Source organism: Protopterus annectens, chromosome 2.part1, assembly GCF_019279795.1.
Source record: "Protopterus annectens isolate FY-2018-M chromosome 2.part1, PAN1.0, whole genome shotgun sequence".
Taxonomy (NCBI): domain Eukaryota; kingdom Metazoa; phylum Chordata; order Ceratodontiformes; family Protopteridae; genus Protopterus; species Protopterus annectens.
The window spans coordinates 99,088,839-99,112,020 of NC_056729.1; the positions used below are offsets into that span (position 1 = coordinate 99,088,839).

Consider the following 23,182-nt stretch of genomic DNA (forward strand, 5'->3'; position numbering starts at 1 on the left):
AGCTAGCTAACTAGCAAGCAACGTATACTTGCATATCAGAGACGCATCCAGCACTGCACATAGGTATAAAAAGAACCCACAGTGGCAGTCTAAGCTAATAACAGCAGGTTCCACCAGTAATGGGAAAAGTCAGATGTTCTGGTACATGCCCAGGTTTTGGGGTTAAATGTTGTAAGTGTAACCAAAAGAGGCATGAATGGTCTCACTGTCCACTGAGGCAGGGTGGTGAAAAAATGTCAAAGGAAGCAGTAAGTAGAGTGAGCACTACAACAGTGGTATACTGACTAGAGACAACAGCTGTTCCAAACTACCGTAAAAGCCTGTATCCTATATTGTTGGAAGGGGAAGAGACCACTACTTTCACCCTTCCTTCCCAGTCCAGATAAACTCTGATCAAAGGTTTCGCTCCCTTAATGGAATGGACTGCACAAGCAAATATTGCTTGCTTTTGACCATGACAGGCCTAATTATGGTTATGTCTGAGGCCATGTGCATCTTGGCAGTGGTCACATTGGACTGATGCCATGAGTATTAACACTCCTCAACATATGAAATTTTCACAGGCTGCTGTTCTTCAATTCTGAACCAAATGAAAGCTATAAAGAAAGATTACAGCTCACAAGGCAGAGGTTGCCAAGAGAATTGGTTTCTGCAGAAATTCGATTCTCAAGGATGAAGTGTTATGGAGCGTACCAATAACTTCTGTACCTATCAAAGTGATCTGTATGTAAGAAGCTCATAGAACAGAACCTGCAGCCAACAGTCCAGGAGTGGTTCCCCGTAGGACTTAGAAATTACATATCATTTACAGTGCTTTGCAGAAGTATTTAAAGATGACCAGATCACCACAAGTGCAAATATTATCTAAAATACACTTCCAAAGAATGCTGTACATGTTAAAATAACTTCCAAGACTCTTGTGACATTTCTACAGAGAAGTCCAAAATGAGTGCCTCCTTGCTTGATACTCTACCAAACCACTGATATGTTGCCTGACTGGCTAGAGGGACCCCATGAAAAAAAAAACAGAAAAGCTAAGGGATATTTTTGAACTGAGGACTACTGTCAGATATGACAACTTCAAGCAAATCCTGAATTGAGAATAGCGAACTTAATATGCTAACCTCAACTTTAGTTGTGCTGGTCAGTCCAATTTCAGGAAACTAGATACAACATACCACACATAAGAGGTGAAACTAATCTGCAGCCATGCTGCTCCATGGACAGTATGGTACTGGCAAAGATGGCACTGCTTTGTTTGAATTGTCATATGAGGTACTACAGCCAGCCCAATTCTGTGTTACTTGCTCTATACGAATCAATATTCCTAGCCAACACATTTTATCTCTTGCTTTCTCTCATTTTTCCAGCACAATTAACATATCCATTAAAGAGTATGCTTTCTCAGCTGAGTAGGACTACTATTTTGTCATCTTTGAAATTAAACTATAGTCTCTATACAGCCTTTTCTTCTTGCTTGCCGTCTACTGAAGACCTGTTTGCCCTACAAGATGATTAATACACTGATATTAGTGAAACAGTGAAGATGTTTTTTTTTTGTACATTGCTCTAACAGTGCAACACAAAGAATAACTGCTGTTTTCCAAGGAACTTATTCAAACAGCAGAAAGACATAGTGAAATGTATTTCATTGCTTTTCAGCCATAATGAGTTGTCTTAGGACTGATGCACAGCTGCCTGTGCAGATGGTACTTCAGTGACTGTGTGTATGTGGGTTCCTGAGCATTATTAAAGAAAACCCACACATAAGAATGATTCATTGCTTTATACACACAAGAAATGCTAGTGACAGAAACACTGTGGGCAGACCTGAAGATGATTTTAAATCAGATAATTAAGGTACTGAACTGTGTTAAGTCACAGCCTATGCATCCATTCATACATGTAAATACATGGTTCCTGATAATTACACACTTTGTAATGCACAGTGAAGAAAGACAGTTATCCAAGGCAAAGTACTGACATGTATTGAGCTTCATTAGTTCTGGCTGAACAACCTAACAGTTTGTAAAACTTTTGAATCATCCATCTTCACACAGTAAGTTTTTGTACCTTGTAGATATTTCCGAAGTTTTGAATATACTGTATTTGAGTATACAAAGCTTAAATGCAAATATGCTTTCAACTACTCAGGCTAGAAGCCTTCCACCACAAAACTAGGATGTGAAAGCATGAAACAGAAAGACTAATTTATGTTTGCACAAGCATCTAAAACTGATATGATAAAACTATGTTGCCCGACATTATTCATAGATTCATAGGCAAGTACTAGGCTAGCTGCCTTTGTAGGCCATTTTAAGCCTAGCCAGTTTCCATTTTAGGGCTTGAATTAACCTATCCATTTGGTTGGAGATTAGCCTTATCCATCCCATGGTTGACAATTGTGTACTACCCCTAATGACAAAAACTGGGATCATACCACAGATGACATGAAGGTACCCATGCATGGGATAAAGCATTTAAGAGCTGCCTCTGTCCATCAGTAACACAGAAGCCAATCCAAGGGTCAATTTTGTATTTCTCAACCATAAATTCAAGTTGCACTTGAATATAGACAGGGATGAATTTTGTTTTATGCGGATGGGAAGTCTGTTCCAAAGCAGTGGTATCGTCTGTGAGATATACCTGTCCCTCCAAACCATTCTTTCTGTTGAGGATGCAAAAGAGGTTTAGATCCCTAGACTATTTCTGATGCCATTTGACTTGCTGATGTGAAGTAACTCCAACAGTACTAGGTCGGAGGATGCCTTGTACGTCAGACAAGTCACCTCTTAGCAATCTACAGGACACCGCGTTTAGTGACAGGGCTTCGATTTGGTCTGCGTCAGACATATTTAGGCCTTGTATCCTTTTAGTAAGGTTTTCTCTGTGGGCATTCCAGCTGTTGCATGTTTCTGGGCAGACACATGACAAGTGGGTCATTTTATTCAATGACTGGCACAGTCCCTTTGTTTATAACTTGTGCAATATAGAAAGACTTTCTTACAATAGACACAGTCAAAAGTTAGGTCACTGTCCACATTAAGTTCCCAAATACCAAAATGGGTCATCTCTTAGGGGTGTACTGTTAATGTGGTAGTTCCCTAAGGTAGATGACTTCCCAAAGGATAAATAATGCATTTTTTGGCATTTAGTTTCAGACCATGGTTTTGACACAAGTTATTTGAGACAAACCTTCTTGCAGGATGGTCAAGTCATTTGGAGATTCAATGACTGCTCCTAGCTTGCAGTCATCTGCAAACTTAATCAACCAGAGCCGTTTGGTACTAACGTTTACTTCAGAAAAGTAGTTGCCAAACAGGAGAGGTCCATGCACAGAACCCTGGGGTCAAATTAATCACTGCTTAAGAACACATCTACCCTCGTTTTGCAAACTTTTTTCTGTCTGCCATTGGACTGTCCTGTGCTTTGGCTCCTATTTTTCTATTAACTGGATTACTCCTAAGGAATGACTTAACTTACTACTGCTGCTGCCAATTTCTGTCTTCAGAATAACTGCTGAAAGAGAATTGTGTATTATGTGCTTTGTATTACTGTCTGTTTCCATTAATCTTTTTTTGGCAATATTTTACTTGAGGGCCTCATCAGATGCGCAGTAGCAAGCCCCGCCCAAAACCCACCCCCATGGTATTTCATAATTGGGCACTAATGAATATGCATTCCCTCAATAGCGACACTATCATATGTTTCTAGTATGTAGAAATATGTTTGTATTTTTATGGGTTGTGCCATATTTTTGCCTGTTTTTAAGGTAAAATACATTTAGTTTTTAACAATGATGACGGATGGAAAATAAATGCAAACAACGTCTGGACTGAATTATGCACAGCCTTTTAACAAGCAAGTACTCTTTGAAGATGCAGTTGTTTGTGTTAAACCTTGCCTGCAACGTACTACAGCTGTAATTGTATGTCAGATTTCCATAAATTTGATCTTTTGCATACCCTTCAATTGCCCAGATTTTGCTTCATATTTTAGTCTGTTCTTCCTAAAATGTGTGTTTTCTGGCAAATCACTGAGGACTGAAGTAACTAAAGAATGACAGCGGAGTTTCTGACTTCGTATCCTTCAGAAAAATGCACGATAACACAAAACCTGTTATTCTGCTAACTTTATAAGTTTATAAGAGCAATATTTAAATTGTGCCCCTGTTTTGAGGACTTTGCGCCCCCATTACTTTAGGCTTTGTCCCTATTTCTTGCTGTGGGAGGAAGAGATGTGGTCCTTTAGCAGCTATATTTTGAAGCGATTTTAGATAGCAACTTGTTTGCATGTTGTAGCAGTTTTTGACAACACTTTACTAATGCTAAACAAATACACAAGTCGCAATATTATTCTAACAGCACATTTTCAGTATTATGCAACCACAAAACAAACGAATAAATAAAAGGACAATTAAGAAAAAGATACATGCAGATTTCTAGACTGGAAGACTGAACTTCCAGCATAATTTCTAATCTGTCAGGGTTGGGTACTACTTTTAACTAGAGACATACACAGAACGTTCTGAAATGTTTGCGTATGTATGCGCTTTTTGGCTCAGATCGTAACTGAAAATACTTCTGTGGTGGTGGGGCATGTTTGTGTATGTATGTAATAAATACATTTGTGCACTGACACACAAGTAAAAAAAATTCATACTAAATTTAATGGGGATATTTAACTTCTCAACAGCTGATTAGAATGCCATGTCAATCATGGCTCATTACATATGGAGACCTGGTCGTCAATCATTCGCAACATGCCCACTTCTTCTGCACCCCCCCCCCTTTTTTTTTTTTTTTAAACAAAGAGAAGGACTTTACCAATGACTGCTGCTTAATTATTAAATGACAATAATTTTCCTAGTCATGACATGGATAACACTAGTTCTGTGTATTTCAAGGAAAGTGGTTTGTTTTGTTACTCAAAGACTTTAGCTACTGCTCCCACAGACTTTACTTATTGCTTTATTTTAGCTTCCTGCATCAGTTATTCCGTCTAACAGCATTGGTTAGAATTCCATATTTAAAATGAAGCTATTTTGCAGTTCCACCGAAAACACAAACTCTTTCACCCTCAAACCCATTCAGACTATGTATATAAAAAACCTACTAAGTAAACTAAAACCCTGCCGTCTTGCTGCAGACTAACTACCCAATGAATTCCTGAAAATAGCTGCTCCATCCATAGCCTACCCCATAATCATCCTAATTAATCGCTCCATCTCTGAACTCTATGTCCCCCACCTCTGAAAAATTTCTTACATCATTCCTCTTCACAAGGGAGGTCCCTCCAGAGAGATCTCAAATTATCGACCAATTGCCATCCTCTCCCCATAGCAAAAATCTATCCACCTACAGCTTCTAAATCACCTCACCACTAACAAACTTGCTATCCCCCTCACAGCACGGCTTCAGGCCCAAGCACAGTACTAACACTGCCCTAACAGCCTTCACCAATACCATTCAAAACATCAAAAATGAAGGACAATTGGTCTCTGCAATTTTTCTAGATATGTCAAAAGCCTCTGACACCGTACCTCATCAATTGCTACTCAACAAACTTGCAAATTACAGTCTCAACTCATCATAAATCATCACTAACTTGGTTCCACAGATACCTGTCAAACCGTCAACAGGCTACTAAATGGGAAAACAAATCTCTCTCCTCTTCTGCCTGTACATAGTGGAGTATCCCAAGGATCCATACTTGGGCCCCTCCTTTTACCATATTCACCAATAACCTAAACTCCGCCACCCAACATGCAACTATCATCCAATACACGGATGACACCTCACTAATCTGCTTAGCCCCTTCTCCCCAAGAACTTCAACAAAAAATGAAAAAATCCTTCCAAGACATAGAAACGTATCTCTCCAAGCATCAACTCATCCTAAACCCAAACAAAACTAAGTTAATGATTTTCACTAACAAATCACCCAAGTTCGTCCCTCTATCTACGCCTCCAATGGAACAAAAATTGACCCAACTAATCAGACCAAACTCCTAATAGTTACAATTAACAGACTAAAATTTGATACACACATCTCCATAACAATCAAAAAAAGTCCATGCCAAACTAGGCACCCTCTACAGGACCAATCCTTACCTCACTCACCGAGCCAGACTAGCCACTGCTAGAGCCCACCTGCTATCTACCCTCCTCTATTTTTCACCAACCTCCACAAGACTGATCTTAATCTAGAATCCTGATACAACAAAATAGTTAGGTCTGCAGCCAATCACCCCCACAAATCACATCATTACTGTTCTCTCCAGCACCTCAACTGGATAAAACTTCACAAGCTGTTAACTCTAAACCAGCTTACTACTGTCCACAAAGTCTTACACAACCCAAACAACTGCCTGCCCTCACAAACTTGGTCCAACCCAGCAATGACCGCAGGTTATGTCCCATGACAAATTACTGGTGAAAATTACCCAGTCACACAACAATTATGGTGACTCCCTCTAGTCCAATAAAATAGCCAAGGTCTGGAACACTCAAACCCACCTCATCACAACAAACACTAAAATCTCTTCTTTCAAACTAAGCCTAAAAGAATACCTCACCAGCAAATAGCTCTGCCCTTGCACTTCACCAGGGTAACACCGTTCTACTGTCTTCTCAGCTCTGTAATCTCCTTCATCTCAAACAACTAGAAGTTGTTTGTTTGCTAATCAAACTTCTGATAAATGTATTTGTACTGCTGTAAATTGCAACATAATGTTCCTATAACTATTTACTTTTCCATAGCATCTTTGATTATTGTACTACTGGACTGTAACTTTTACTACTGTAGTGTTGTACATTGCTTTATTAACTAATGTGTTCTTATTAACTGTTTTGCTTGTAATTGTTAATTTGTCTGAAGCTTTTCCTCCCCGGGTCTCTGCTGAAAATGGGCTACTGGCCCAGACGGGCACTACCCAGTTAACAAATGTACATAAAATAAAATAAAAAAATATATAGCTGTTACAGCTGTTTTCATGACAGCTACTATAATTTGTTATGTTATGAAGACCATTAGAAACAATGCTCTGATTAAAGCTGTTATTGTTGTCATCTTTACTGATCAAGAACCAATGTTAAACGTCTTTCCTCTTGCGTACTATAGTGTGTACAAACATGCTGAGGCAAAGCCCAGATGTTTAATGTGGTAGAATTCTACGACTTAAATATTCCTATTTAGTGCACTGTTTATCGTCAAGACTATGATGTGGAATAGTTTTGACCTACAATTTATATATGCTGCTCCATGCTGGAAAGACATTTACAATCTGAATTGTATATTTAAACATTCTTGTATAATACAGTATATAGTAACCCGTATTTATAAAGTCTGTTCACCTTACATTTCTGGTTTAATTCTAACTTGGCCTGGAATCTGACCACATTCTGGTTTAGACCCTTAAGTCACACACTTTCAACATATTTATCCTCCCCATTTTAACATTCCTCACTCCATTATTTTTTTCTTTAACGGCACCCTCTTCTGTTAACTTTACTTTTAATGAATCCATTTTTCTTAATTTACAGTTTTACTTTAGGATTTCTTGTTCCACTAAAAGCCTTCAAGCAATACATAGTTCAAAAATTCCAACCCTCAATTAATTTTATACATTCAATCCCCTCCTCCACTAAAACTCTTGATACATCACTTCTATCCCTTCTGCTAGATTACTCTCTCTTCACAGTAAAAATACAACTTCTGATACACAAAATCTCAGTCTTTTTTCCAACTTATCAATGTTCCCCTTTCAGTCTTAAAAATACACCCATTTGGTAAAAAGACCAAAATGGTTTACCTTCTCCATCCATTTCTTTTACTTATTGTAGCATGGAACAAAGAACACCACCCCTGGTTTATTTTATCCCACATACTGCAAACAAAAAAGCTTATCACTCCAACCATTTTAAGTTCTACCTCCTAGATGTTGAAAGTGTTATAACAAGTTAGAACAGTTAAACTTCTCTAACACTCACAGCCTTGCCACTACAGCAATAAGAGAATCAGAATAAGAATAAGAGAATGGCTTCAGACCAGTTGTTTTACATTAGGAAGGTTTGTGGCATGCACTGTGGTGGCAGAACAGGTAGCTTTCATCCTTCTAAGTTGGGAACTGTTGATTGAGAGCCCAGGGTCTGTTATTCTTAAAGTGTATTAGTTCTGGTTTAAGCACTTGGGCTTCAGGCCAGTTATTTTACATTAAGAAGGTTCGTGGTCTGCACTCTTGTGGGAGAAGAGGCTGGACTCTGCCCTTCTGAGCTGGGAATTTCTGGTTAAAGGTTTATAGTGCCTGAATATTTGAACTGTATCTTACTGAAATTGGTACACCTTGTTTGCTGTAGCATAGACTAGATCCAGGCCTGCTGAATCTAGCTTTGTTTATATGCTTGTTGTTTGTTTGCTTATTTCCCTGGAACGCTAATTCCACCTAATACGCGGCTTCTCAGCGCTTCTGTGGATCGCTAGTGATACCTGCATTGCTTACTGTACTTATTTCCTTGTTTCACTTGAAAGAAAGTTACTGTTTGCCGTTTTTGAATTTGTTACCTGTAACACATTGCACTTAAGTTACCTGGCACTTGCTCACTAAAGCAATTATATAAGTCAGCACTAAAAATTAAAAGCACTACACCCTCACTCCCCACTGGCCCTTGTTTTCAATTATTAAGGAATTCCCAATATTATTCTAGCATGTCCAAAGGTCAGTTGTCAATCTCCTCTCCGGTCCAGCTGGTGAATCTGGGAATCTTGAGGCAATGTTACAACTGCCTCATGTACACAGACAACCCTCTCCTCCTCCCAACAAATTCCAACACATGTGAGAGATGCAACCATATAGCCAAACTGGAGGCTAAGCTCTCTCAACTCAGTACTGGCATAACCAGTCAGGAGGAGAAGGAAACCACACTCACTACAATTCCAGTCTCACATAGACCTACCACGACAGCAAACCAAACACATAATCACACAAAACATACTGAGGCTCTAAATAAAGATCTGCCTAAGCAGCAGAGACCTCCAAAGCAGACACCCAAGCAACCACTACCCGAAAACAAAACACGTGCAACACATATCTCACAAAGCCAGTGTGCCGAACAGTCATAGCCCTTAAGACTAAACAACACACCTAATACACTTGTAATAGGTGACTATCGTCAGGCACACTGACATCCCGCTCACCAGGCTGAACAAGGAGAGGGTCACGGTGAGCAGCCTGTCGGGCGCTAGGATCCACCACATAACACAAGCACTCAGGTCACTCCAAGGCAAGTACAAATATGACTCAGTCATTGTCCATGCTGGTGTGAATGACCTGAGACGTACCTCCCTGGACTACATGAAAAGAGACATAAAGGAGCTCTCTGAGCATGTAGCCCAGGCCGGTATGATCCTGACCTTGAGTAGCATCTTACCCTCACCAAGAATGATGCCACAATATGAAGACAAGATGATCAATTTCAACAATTGGCTTAAGTACTGGTGTCATTCAAAGGGGATCCAATGCCTGTCAGCTTGGGATGATATGCTCGACAAGCCATGATGCTTCGCTAGGGACGGCTTGCACCTGTCACCCCTGGGCTTTCGGATATTGGCAAAGGCTCTTGCTACCCCCATAGTGCTTTTTTAAGCAAGGCTCAAGAGACAAACCCACCTCCATAGGTATCACAAGGGATAAGAAACTAAGAGTAATGCTACTCGACGCCAGAAGTCTAAACCTCAAGATGCACGCACTCAAACCTCTCCTTAGCATGGAGAACATCGATATCTGTGCAGTAACAGAAACCTGGTTCAGGGCTCCCGAGAGCACCCCAGCACTACCAGGTTATACCTCATACCATGCTTTTCGGCCCCAAAACTTGGACTGAACCACAAAAGGAGGGGGAGTATCGATATTCAAAGATACCCACACCTCCAGGTTGGTGGCAAAGCACGAAGCATCAGAGACTATCCATGTGCAACTAACAGTGGGTAAAACTGCCTTCCAGTTTATAGCCTGCTAACACTGGAAAATATGAAGGTCTCACCAAACACCATTATATTGGGCGACCAACTACCCAAACATAGACTGGGAGCATTACTCTAGCTCCAACACCCTAGCCCAAAGGTTCCTAGAATTTATAAACTCAAATGCTATGGAACAACTTGTTACCACTCCCACAAGAGGGGAAAACATACTGGACCTGATCATCACCAACATGGGGACTCTATGCTCCAGACCAGAAGTGTATCCCTCACTGGTAAGATCAGACCATAAACTAATCTCACTGGATATTCACATCCAGACCCCACCCCCTGCCCAGAAAACCACAGTGAAAAACTTCTCTAAAGCAAATTTGACACTCCTCAAAACCGAGGTGGAATCCTTCAAAGCCCCCGGGCCTGTGGAAAATACGGCCCAGACCGCAGAATCCTTTATAAACGCATTCTATGAACACCTTCAGGAATGCATGGATCATGCGATCCCAAATAAAACCAAGACCCAATCCTCCAAAGGCAGACGTCCTGTCTGGTGGACCCCAGCCATAAACAAACTATACAATAGAAGGAGGAAGCTACTAAATGATAGAGCAAAATCCCAAAAAGGGAAGGCATCACTGATCAGTATTAGTAAAAAACTACAGGCACTCATAAAATTGTCTAAGGCCAGCTTAGAGAGAAAAATTGCACAGGACACTAAGGATAATCACAAGGCTTTCTTTAGTTATGTAAGGAACCTGGGTGGTAATCGCAGATATGCTCAGAATTAGTCCAAAATGACAAAAAATACACTGAACCCACAGACATTGCCAACATCCTAGCTGACAGGTTCAGCGCAAACTCCCCACCAAAAGGGCAAATATCTATCCCAGCAGAGTGCTGCCCCCCTGACATCTCAGATGCTCAGGTAAGAGCCGCCCTCTCCAAAGCAAAAAAACACAGCATCAATGGGACCAGACGGTGTCCCAGGCTGCGTCCTACATGAACTCCAAGAAGAGCTAAACCCAAACATAAAACTACTGTTCAATCTCAGCCTTACTACAAGATATGTGCCCAAAGAGTGGCGTACAGCAACAGTGGTCCCTCTCCATAAAGGTGGTGCCTCAACAGATCCTGGAAACTATCGCCCCATAAGCCTGACTAGCTTGGTCTGCAAAGCTATGGAAAGGATCATCATGGACCTCATAAATAAAGATATTGGGGACCTACAGACACTGGATCCTACCCAGTTCGGCTTTGTTAAGGGCAGATCCTGCCTCTTAAACCTGGTTGATTTCTTTGAAACAGTCACCAAGGCCATTGATGAGGGGAAGGTGGCCCACACAGCCTACCTGGACCTCGCAAAAGCCTTCGATACAATACCCCACTCGGGTATTATAGATAAGCTCACCAGCTTAAATATAAACCCCTATGTCACTAGATGGATTGCAAACTGGCTCAAGGACAGAACCCACATGGTTAGAATTGCTGGAGCCATGTCAGACTCCAAACCAGTTACAAGTGGTGTCCCACAAGGCTCAGTCCTGGGACCTCTCTTGTTTGGTATATATTTCTCGGAGGTACAGGCCAACACGGAAGGACTGTGGCTGACCAAGTTCGCAGATGACTGCAAACAGGGCGCCATAATCGACTCTCCAGCCGACACAAGCATCCTCCAAAAGGGCCTCAAAGAAACAGACAACTGGTGCCAGAGCCATGGCCTCAAGCTAAATGCCAAAATGTGTATAGTTATCCCCTTTGGCAAAAACAAAGTGCCCACAAATTACCACATAGGTGGTAATCCATTAAGTACAGAAGTAATTGGGGACCCAAGTTGATAGCAATCTCTCATTTGACAACCACGTGGCCAAAGTGGTTAGAAAAACATTTTATATAGCCCACTTAATCATGAAGGTATTCACATCTAGATCAGGGGAGGTCATCGTGCCTCTTTACTCATCCCTCATCAGGCCCATAATTGAGTACAATGCCCCTTTTGGGATGTACCTTACCAGACACCTGCAGCAACTGGAAAGACCCCAAAAGTACCTCACCAAGAGGATCAAAGGGCTCAAACAGATGCCATATGCTGCCCGGTTAAAGAAACTCCAGCTCTACTCAGTGGCATACTGCCTGTTCAGAGGCGATCTGTGCCTGACTTATAAAGCCATGTCCAACCCGGAATTAATGGACATGCTGCACCTCAGAAAATCCAAATCCCATCAAGCTACGCGCTCAAGAGACTTGAACCTCAGCACTGAAATAAATAGGACATGCTGGAGGGACAGATTCATAACCCAGAGGCTCCCTTCACTCTGGAATAAAATCCCAGTCCAGGTTAGGCAGAGTCCCTCATTGACTCTCTTCAAGAGGAATCTTGATGAGTGGATGGGAGATCGTAGGTTTAATCCGGGTATCACTTCTGTGTCACTGTTAGACAGAGGCACAGTATACTAATCTCGAAAAAGGGCATAGCAAAATAAATTTAAAATGGGTGGCGAAAGCCAAACACATTCTGGCTAGGCTTATAAATGCCCTAGGGCAGATAAGCCTAGTATGAACTTATGAACCTAATCCTGACTAAATGAACTCCCCAAACCTATTCTCCTTTATGTGTTACTCTTGCACACATAACCTTAGGCTAGTCAAAAGAACTTTGGGTGGGGGCAAGCTTGTTTCTACTAATGGAAACTGACATATGATTCCTCAGACTGCAACAGCTCAATTCCAATGGCCTGAACTCTGCCCATTATATTAACTTTAATGGAGCAGCTCAAAATAAGCCTGTTTTTGCAAGGGGGCAGCCCCCTCACCCAGTCTCACAAGATACCAACTCCACAGTCACACAACACTGGGGAAGGAAGAAACTTCTCCAAATGATTCACAGTGATCTTGGGCAAAGCTCCTATTTCACTCTAACATGAGTGAGGAAGTAATTTCTAAGCTGCTGTGCTAAAGAAAAGCACAGTATTACCCCGACGTTCTTAAACAAATCATCTTGCTCATTTGTGTTTCACAGCTAGACCCTTAGCATAAACGACTTGCGACCAAAACTAGATTACTCTTAACACCTAATTCCGACAACTTTAGTTACCAATACCTTACCTGCCCTGTTTTAACAAAAATAAAATCCAAACAGGACTTCCAAGATGGCTACACAATTATAAACAGCTTAATTTCATCTGTCGCAGTATGAAAAAAATAGAATTATCAATTTTAGTAAAATTCAAAAACACCACGAAACCAGTAAAAGTGACCTTCAGGCGAAGCAATAAAGCCCAATGGACAATCGATACTTAAATGGAATTTATTGAAATAGGAATGTTTGTGAAGTGTTTTTTCCTGTTTCAATAAATTCCGTTTGTCAAGTCTATCGATCGCCCATTTGGGCTTTATTGCTTTGCCTGAAGGTCACTTTTATTGGTTTAGTAAAATTCAGTTACTGGCTGGTAAGCACACTGCCTGGATGCCAGCAAAGAAGAAGCTTGGATAACCTGAAAGAAAAAAAACTAGAAAAGGTGATGATAAAACAATGACTGGGAAGAATCCTGCAGCTGTTCAACAAAAAGTAGTTCAAGTTCCATCACTGATACAAGAGATGGCTTCCAATAATTTAGATGAAAAATACATCAACTGTCTTAACAGCTAATTAAAATAAATAAAACTATAGAGTATATCTATTAAAATAAAAGTCTGGCAAAATGGAAGAAGCTTTAAACAGCTATTCAGATGAGCTGACACAAATGCAAAAATCAGAGATCAAAATGAAGAAAGAATGGCCAAGTACGACAGAGCTATTTCACAAAAATGGTAGTTCAAACACAGAACATGCAGAGAAAACTGAGATTTTCTACTGTACCAGAGAAATTGGAAGGAAAACACGGTATTAATTTTATTAAAACATAAATAAACAATTGGACTAATATTCCACAGCTGGATTTGTTAATCGAAAGGGGACATCACGTGTACGCTCCAAACCTGGCCATTAGAAAGCAGCCAGGACCTGCACTGGTAAAGATGCCATTTTATTAGCGTAAAGAGTTTATCCTGACAAAATTTGGCAGAAGAGCAAAGCATTAAACATTGGAGACAGTAGAATGTTTGTGGAAAATGATTATCCACTGCACAGCAGACATAACAAAAGCAAATGTACCCCAGCAATCAGGGAATGCCGAGAGGTAGATGTGACATTCAGGGAATGCTGAGAGGTAGATGTGACATTCAAGATGCTGTATCCAGTTGTCTTCAGAATATATTTTCCTGGAGGATCAAAGACATGTTTCAATGCATAACAGGCTAAGGCAGAAATTCACTTTTGTTGGACAAACTTTTGTATCATCAAAAAGAAGGGGACTCACTTCTCAGTCTTCTGAGAATACAGCTCAGAGAGACTGCCAGTGAACGTTTTCCAGTGTTCGCAACAAAAATGTTTGAGACACAGAAAAAAGCACAGGGGTTCACAAGAAGAATCATGAGAACCTTGGATTTGGATTGGAGTCTAGGGTTGGGAGATGGAGATGATCAGCATCACTGAAATTAGTGAATAAATGGGAGACTATAAAGCATTAATTACATTTGTGAAACATGGCTTTACAAGAAAAAGTGCAGAGAAAAAACAAACTTTTGTTGACTTTGTTAAATTTGTGTGTGGACTGAAAAGCACACTTCATCTCATTAATGCTTAAAGTGATGTGAAAAAGATAAAAATAATTGTTGTTCGTGACAGTATTTATATAAAACATGTCAGGATATAAACTGCATGTTATACAGTAAAACAGATTTATGTAGCATGTAATTGGGGTATCTAAAGTGAAGGAGTGAGGGTGAGACTTTTCAGTGCTGTGATAAAGATACTAAAGTACCAAGTACTTTTTTTTTTTATCTGTACAGGTATTAAAGATATTTTGGAAATTTTATGAAAATTTATATAAAAGGACAGACGTGGAAATCAAGAAAAAGCACAAATGGAAATATTTATTGCAGACTTGCATATGCCCAATAGATGAGGCTCACAATTCATAGATTAACAGTTAAGATAGGAAAACATGAGAAAAAAGGTGATGTATAACCAATCTGAAGGAAAATCTCTAGGAATAAATAACATTCATGTGGAAGTATGGAAGCTAGAAGGGAAGAAAATGATAAAGATCTGGAAGGTTTTAACAGCATTTTAGGGGAAGCATCAACATTAAGGAAGAAAGCTGTAGTGGCCGTAATACCTAAATATGTCCAAGACCCATCAGACCCAGCTTCATACAGGCCCATTTCAATTGTAAAGCATGGTTATAAACAGTGTTTATTTCTAGAACAGCTAGAAGAATGACAAGGGTGTTGCCAAAATTGATAGATATAGATCAATGTGGTTTTGTGGAGGGCATGCAAACATTTGACATCATTAATAGAACAATGATGATTCACAGGGAAACAGAATATAAGCAAATGCCACTGCTATTGGTGGGTCTTCACGCAGAGAAAACATTCAACCGAGTAAACTGGAATTTTAGATGTAGGACATTGGAAGCATCTGCATTCCCTTATACAATAAAAAAAGTTAATTTGGAGAGTGTATAAGGGACTGGAGACAAGAATTAAATTGGTAGGGCTCCTCTCTGATATGCCGTGTCTGAACAAAGGAAACAGGCAGGGGTGTCCTCTTTGTTATTTGCTTTAAAGTTACTGGCAAATAAAATAAGGGACTCAGAAATTTAAGGATGTAATTGATATAGTAATAAAGAAAAATTGGCTTTATTTTCAGTCAATAATTTATACCTGATAAATCCAGAAATGGCTATATCAAGAGTTGTGCATCATTTTGAGACAGTTTCAATTATTTTCATAATGCAACATTGAAAAGATAAAATAAAGCTAATAGCTCTAAACAATGTACCCATACATGAACTGGTTCAGCAATACCCATAATTATGTGCGCACACTAAAATGAATTATTGAGGAGTATGGATTAAAAAGATTTCTATTAGGGTAGCTAAGGCTATGTGGGAAGAGTCTAAACAAATGATAATACAAAAACTAAGAAACTAGAAGCTCTTTTTTATGGATATGGATAGCAAGATACAATCACTGAAAACGTTTTAGTTCCTTACTTTGATATACAGGTAAGATATATTTTTATCAACCAGAAACACTGTGAACAATAATACAGATTTGAAGGAATTTATCTGGGAGGGGAAGAGGGAAAGGGTCAAGTGGGATGGGAGGTTGATCCTCCCAATAGAACAAGGTGGTTTAGGATTAATTTATTTGAATGGACATTTTAGAGCTACACAACACAAGCAATAAGCTACAATTCAAAATGAAAAGTTATGATTATGATGATGAAACGGGAAATTCAAGTAAAGAGTGGGATTTCAGATAGAGATCCTTAAAGAGAACAGCAGCAGCCATGCAGTCTCTTATACTCAAAGTAGCAAAAAATATTCTAGAACTAAGCCAATATAAGAATGGAGAAAGGAGACTTTGATGATAAGGGATGAAGGCAATTAGGAGCGAATAGGCAAGAGGGGTTGGAGTTTATTGGGAGAAAATTGGAAAAGGAACCAAAGTATTGGGAGCAAATGACTAAAGACAAAAAAGATAACAGGTTCAGAGGTTCACAGGTGAATACTGGATTAACTGCCCTGAAGGACCATTTTAAACCTAGCTAATAATCCAGAGTTAGAATCAAACATTGGACCTTGTATCTATGAGATGTAGGCCTTAATGATTGCGACAAGCACACCCTCCATTCAAGATCACAGATGACGACTAGGCTAATACACGAAGAGCCATTTTAAGCTTAGCCAATAACCTGAAGTCAGATTCAAACCCTGGACCTAGTGTCTAGGAGGTGAAAACCTTAACCATTTTAAGGACAAGTAGAAGCCTTGATGAGATTGGAACTCATGGCCTCTAGTTAATCAGACAAGTCCTTTAACCATTGAGCTGCAGCTGGAAGAAGCCTAGACGACATTTGAACTGCAGACTAGAGACTGGATTCCCTATCAAAGAATGATATCAGAGTATAAGCAAACAGAAAAGGATAAGGGAATATTACGTGAAAGGCCTACCCTGGTAGAGTTTTTACTTGAATCTAGAACAGAAGCTGCTGTTAAAAAAAAAAAAAAAAAAGGATAATTTTATTTATTTTATTTTTATTTATTTAAATTTGTTGACCGGGAGTGTCCGACTGGACGTAGGTCCATTTTCAGCGGAGGCCCGGGGAGAAAATATTTATTTTATTTTTATTTATTTAAATTTGTTGACCGGGAGTGTCCGACTGGACGTAGGTCCATTTTCAGCGGAGGCCCGGGGAGAAAAGCTCCACAGTTAAATTAAACAGACAGTATTTACATTGGATTACGTAGTGATTAACAATTTACATAGCAATTACTTACAACATATTTACAGATGAAGAACATAGTACATCAGTAGACAACTAGAATCTTTATCTGTGAAGTGCATACCAGACATTAACAAATGTTACAAGAAGAAGAAGTTTGTGCTGTATAAGTAGTACTGGCTTATGAGCCATAATTAGTAGGACATGCCCCATAGCAAGAGATTCTCCAGTTCAATGCTTAGCTAGATGCCTTCTGTGTATCTGCATGTTCTCCCCGTCTTCAGGAGCTTCTTCCGGGTGCTCTGTTTTCCTCCCACTTTCCAAGACATGCAGTGTGTGGACTGGACACTCTAAACTGACCATAGGTGCGAGTGTCTGCTATGGAAGAACAGCCACGTCAGGGCTAACCACTGGGCAGTGTGAACCTTGGTTCTAGAAGATTGTAACTGTTAAGTGGCACCCCAACCCCATATGCAAAAATGGGAAAAGGGGCTGTGGATGGATGTATGGATAAAATACTGCATGATGACTAAAGGAATCAGAGGGAGTTAAAAAAGATTAGGAAGAAATAAGCAATTCACAAGGAAACAATACGAAGATATATGTATGGCTCCCAAGTATGCAACAAAGGCTAGACAACTTAGGATTTTTGCTTGGAAATGTTTGCACAAGTATTTTATACCCTGAGCAGACTCCAAAGAATTTTTCCTCAGGTAGATGGCATACGGCAGTGGTGTGATGGACAAGTAAGTGGTTACTGAGAAAACACATTTTGGGAGTATAATAAGTTGACAGACTTTAAAAATTCCCTACAAAGTACTCTGACAGAAATATTGAGTAAGCAAATGGGTGTAACTAAGGAAATGATGCTTCTGAGCTGGTATACAGAATCTGAAATGCCTATACATAAGAAAGACCTTGTAAAGTTTAATTCTTTTGGCTGCCAAAAAAGCAATTACTAGACATGGAAATCAAAGTCTAGCAACTGTATTTGAAGCACTGAATATAAATATTTTAACAGATAAAGAACTAGAAGTGGGTCTTTAAAAAAGGGTAGGACCGGGTTACATAAAAAATGGAAATTGCGAGAACAATGTACGCAGAATAACATTTTGGATGAGGAGTGATGTTTAAGGGAAAGGCATAAATTGAGCAAATTATGTAATACTGAATTAATGATAAGTTGACATACTTGATGTATAATGCTTATAACTCTGAACATGTTAATATGGTTTGTTTTCTTTTATACATATTATGCTTGCCTAGGTCTTAAGTTATAATTCAATAACTGTGTTTTTTAAAAACAAACCCTTCTTAAAAATTTAAAGCAGCACTACCCACAGTACTTCTAATAATTCTTTAAGGTTTCAACATAAACTTTTTGGGGCTTCTCAAGAATACTATTGAAACTCCAGCAAACCTTGTTCTGTGGCACTTTGTAGAAGACCCCCACCTGTCCAAACCTTAAATCAGGTAAATATTCCTTTCTGGACCTAGTCATAAGTAATATTCCTCTCTACAAGTACTGCAGCCTCAGATTAAGTAACTATTCTCATATTTCCTTTTGCCTCAACCCAAATACCCAATAAAAACTCTACCAACAAATATCTCATTCCACCACAAAACTCAAAAGAAAATCAATAGCATAAAAAAAAAAAAAAAAAAAAAAAGTTACCCAGATTCTTTTTCTGATCCTAGTCCAGTACAGACAGGATTCAGAATCCGCTGCCATAAACTTAACACCCCTTCTCCTAAATCTTCAAAAGCTTTACTTTCTGATTACTAGCCTCCTTAAAAAGGAGTAACAGCTGGATAATAAAGAACTAAAATAATTACTTAAAATAACAGACAAAGCTTTGCCTCAGTGGAAACCAGCTATTTTTTTTCTAATTAGGAAAGATGTGGAGTGTTCCAAAACTTAGTGAAACAAATCAGGTAGCCAACACAAACCCTAATGTCAAAACAAGCCTGCCATCTATCAAACCAATACAATGCTGGAAGCAACCAAACAGTCTCAATGGACAGCTTAATAATGTAAAATATTCCACCACAGCTCGTTAAAATAAATTGACATCTCCTGCCGTGACTTCTTAGAAAAATTTTTTAATCTGAATATTTCTGAATTTGCTCTTGCAAAAGGCGTCTTCCATTCTTTTTCACTTAGTTATACAGACCCACCTACACACCTGAATATACATTTACCCATTTTATTTATTTAACATTTGTTAATTGGGAAAGTCAGACGTGGAAAGAGCCAATTTTCAGCAAAGGCCTGGGGAGAAACATACATAAAAAGAAAACCTAAAGGCCTCTTTAAAAACAACCTCCATTACATCCAGGGTTTCTTCCTTTGTACAGACCATCTTTTAGACCACTTTCACCATATTTTCAAAATTATCCCTTACAAAAAATACTGTGCCCTCTATTTGGAAATCTACAGTAGTTAAACCCCTTCCAAAAATATTAAAATATATACTTTCTCCTCAGGACTTCGTTCAATCTCAGTTCACTCAACTTCAGGAAAAAGTCAACAGAGAAACTAGCATTTATGCTACTACTGGAGATTTAGCCCCCCCCCCCCCCATTACATTCAGCAATACAACCACCTTACTAAATACCAGTATGATTTACTAAATATCAGTATGGTTTACAGAATGGATAAACCATTATAACTGCCATCTGGACTCCTCCTGATGGCATAATAAACAGCTAAAGGAAATTTAACTAGTGCTGTATTTGCAGATCTTATCAAGGCAGAGATCTTACGAATGAATCACAACAGAGCAGAGTAAGGGATGCACCAGGTAGCACACTTGCCTTTGGTACAGAAGGCTGTGGGTTCTATTCCTACACCAGGTAGATGGATTACTGGGGTCTATGTCAAAAGATCAAAAGGCCAAATTGTCAAAACTCATATGGTCAAAACCATATGATTGACAATTCAGTCCAATGAAAAAAAATTCAAACTCAAATCAACACCCACATACAACAAAAACAAAGCTTTGGCAGGGAGGCAAGCCCCCCTGTACCCCCCACACCCCCTTCCACATTACAGTGGGGAAAAAGGGCAAATTCCCTGATCCCTACTGTAACACGATCTCAGTCAGAATGGCTTGATGGACTAAACTGCCGATCATATGGGTTTATACAATTTGTCCATTTCATCTTTTGACAAAGACCTGGATTACTGACACTGCAGTGAAGCATTGGAGGGTGGGTGATGCACTCCTAAGTATACATTCCTTCGTGAGACATTAAACAAAGGCTGCATCTGCCTGAGCTGGTGGTAGTGCAGGTGATGTAAAAGAACTTATAGTATGTATCAAAAAGAATAGGGAAAGTTCCTGAATGCCCTGGCTAAATTTCTCCTAGTTCCCCCCCATTTGTTAACCAGGCAAGCCCACTGGACATTATAGTGTGCAAGCAAAAATGTACACGTACACGTAAACATACAACACTGGGTCAGTTCTGCAGACTCCACTTTTGTAGTGTGGCAGTTTTTATTGCTATTATTAATAAACACAACGTTGGGTTTCTAACAAAACAAACTCTTCCCTTTATACTGCGGTTCCATGAACCAGAAGTTGGTATATTCAGCAGTGACAGCATAGGTTCCAGACCCTCACATCAGGTATGAGGATACAATCTCTCTGAAAAACACTTAACTGTGAGTGAGTATTGAACATATATTTGCTAATCTTATTTTTAATTTTCTTGTCATGGTACAGCACTGAAGTCATATCTCTCAACTGTACCCCATTACAAGGAAAATTCCTCATTTTGGAGGCTTAAAAAGGTTCACATTCCTCAAAGTTCCACACTAAAAGGGTCCGTCACACATTTACTGTTAGGAATTTTTTAACGGATATCCATGAGAAACAGCACTGAATCATTAATATAAGTATAAAGGAGCACATTTTAATCACCCTGTGACCTTTCTAGTTGAAGTTGTTAGTAATCTATTACAGGTATTCTACATGTTCCCCATTTATTCCATTTTGTGTAAGACAGTGTACCTCATTTAGAAGATGAGAGGTCGAGAGCAATGGCACGGATCCATAAGACTAAATGCAGGCTTAGCAAGAGGCAAATATAGTACATATAAACAGTGAAATTATACAAACAAATGTGAAAAAAGTTACATAAAAAAACCAAGTTTCATTGTTATATTGACTTTACAATATAAGCAATTACATATTTGAACAAGTGGTTTGCAATTGAACTACTCAGTAACTATTACCCCAACTTCAACATAATATACAGCTAGTACACTACACAAAACTCAAAAAAAAAAAAAACAGTTAGGTATACGTCTCCAGTAGATTGTCGGCCATTTCGACCAGACGACCACCCAAATCTGTGAGTGACGCGGGGTGTGTCTAAAATAGCTATACCCATGGTGACATATATACTGCTGTTTGTTTCGGGCGAAAGCCAATCAAATGTGAAAATTTACTTTTAGAGTACTAATACATGCTGGGAATCAAACTAGCAGTAAATTAAAGTGTAAAACGGCTAACCAAGCCACCAAGTGTAGGTATGAGTTACAGTTAATTCCCTTTCGTGCCCATTTCTTTTTTAAATATCCAACGGCGGTTCCGTGGTTTGAAAGGGGATCATTCTAACTGCCTAAAAACTAGTAATCTGCACATTTGCAGAAACAACTGAATATAGTTTCACTGTCTCCTAATAAGAGAAACTGCGAGGAATGTCCATTTCTGACCAAAAGAGAAGACACCTGTACCAGTCAAGTAGCACATGAATGACAATCCATTTTTAATCATTCCAAGCTAGTCTTAATACATTTCATTACCAACGCTAACGGTAGCATTCACATAGAATCAGCCTTACAACAAAAATGTCACAGAGGATTTCCAAGTGTTAGTTTGCAAGCTACACAAAATCCACCTTACTTAAGGCATAAATGTAGCGTAATTAACGCCTCATGTAACAGAACACCCATACACAGCATGAACATGCTTGAAGGCTCTTGAACAAACCAACTTTGTTTCTGTACCCGAAACATTCGCAGAACAGTTAGTCAAAAGGATTGCCCTACAACATAATGAATGCCCCCCTCAATTAAACTGTTATACATAACTACACAGAACATGCATGGATATTAGTAAATTAGATATTATGCTGTACTCCCCCATCTCACTCTCATTACCTCGCTCCCCACCAATATCTACATCCAAGAACACCAGAGGATTACTGGAGTTGGATGGCTTATCACGCGGTGCTTCGTGTGACATAATTTAGCGTTTTTCTTATGGTACACAATTAATTAATACACTGAAGTTTCAGTTTAAGTGACAGTGCACGGTATCAATGCTCCGAGTATTTGACTTCCGCTTATATCAAAACAGTTTCCGGTGTTACAAGAAAAATTTGTATTTAGAGCATTATCTAAGACGCGAGCTATTTATTTCGAAATTCATCGCACGTGGAAAGGCACATAATCGTGCAGTAAACTGGAAGGCGCAGTCACACTCCACACTGCCTACATAACCGCTAGTATTTAAGAAATACCTGAATCATCTGTGCACTCTATTTTACTTAAACGCATTCAGTTCAACTGTCCTTGAGGATTACAGTCAGTAATGACAGATATTACAGTTTCATATTTATTATTCAGAAAATGTACGTAAATGCAAAACATTTTGTTCTGTTAACTTTTAAGTGAATTAGAATAATATTTAAAACGTGTTCCTGGTTTAGTCCTTTGCTTCCCCAATTTGATTGCGTACAAAATTCGGTTTTGTATTAGAACATTACCCCACCAGATGCGCAGTAGCAAGGACCGCCCAGCACTTTGCTCATGACGTTTATTTTGAAAAGTGCTTTGAATAAACGTGGGAACCCATCCTCAGAA

The 23,182-nt window shown here is 39.3% G+C and overlaps 1 protein-coding gene across 3 annotated transcripts in view; it reads right to left on the reverse strand.

Moving 5' to 3' along the window:
• The window catches only part of PPID (peptidylprolyl isomerase D), a 779,435-nt gene extending 756,480 nt beyond the window's left edge, over window positions 1–22,955 (reverse strand). Inside the window, exon 1 of one of the 3 annotated variants that reach the window (XM_044062049.1) lies at window positions 22,840–22,955. In XM_044062049.1, coding sequence (XP_043917984.1) covers window positions 22,840–22,876 — 37 coding nt within the window. In that variant the 5' untranslated portion in view covers window positions 22,877–22,955. Of the gene's footprint in view, window positions 1–22,477; window positions 22,657–22,839 lie in introns of those variants that run through there. The other 2 variants (XM_044062050.1, XM_044062048.1) reach the window with 2 other exon arrangements.
• Between the last annotated feature and the right edge of the window lie 227 nt (window positions 22,956–23,182).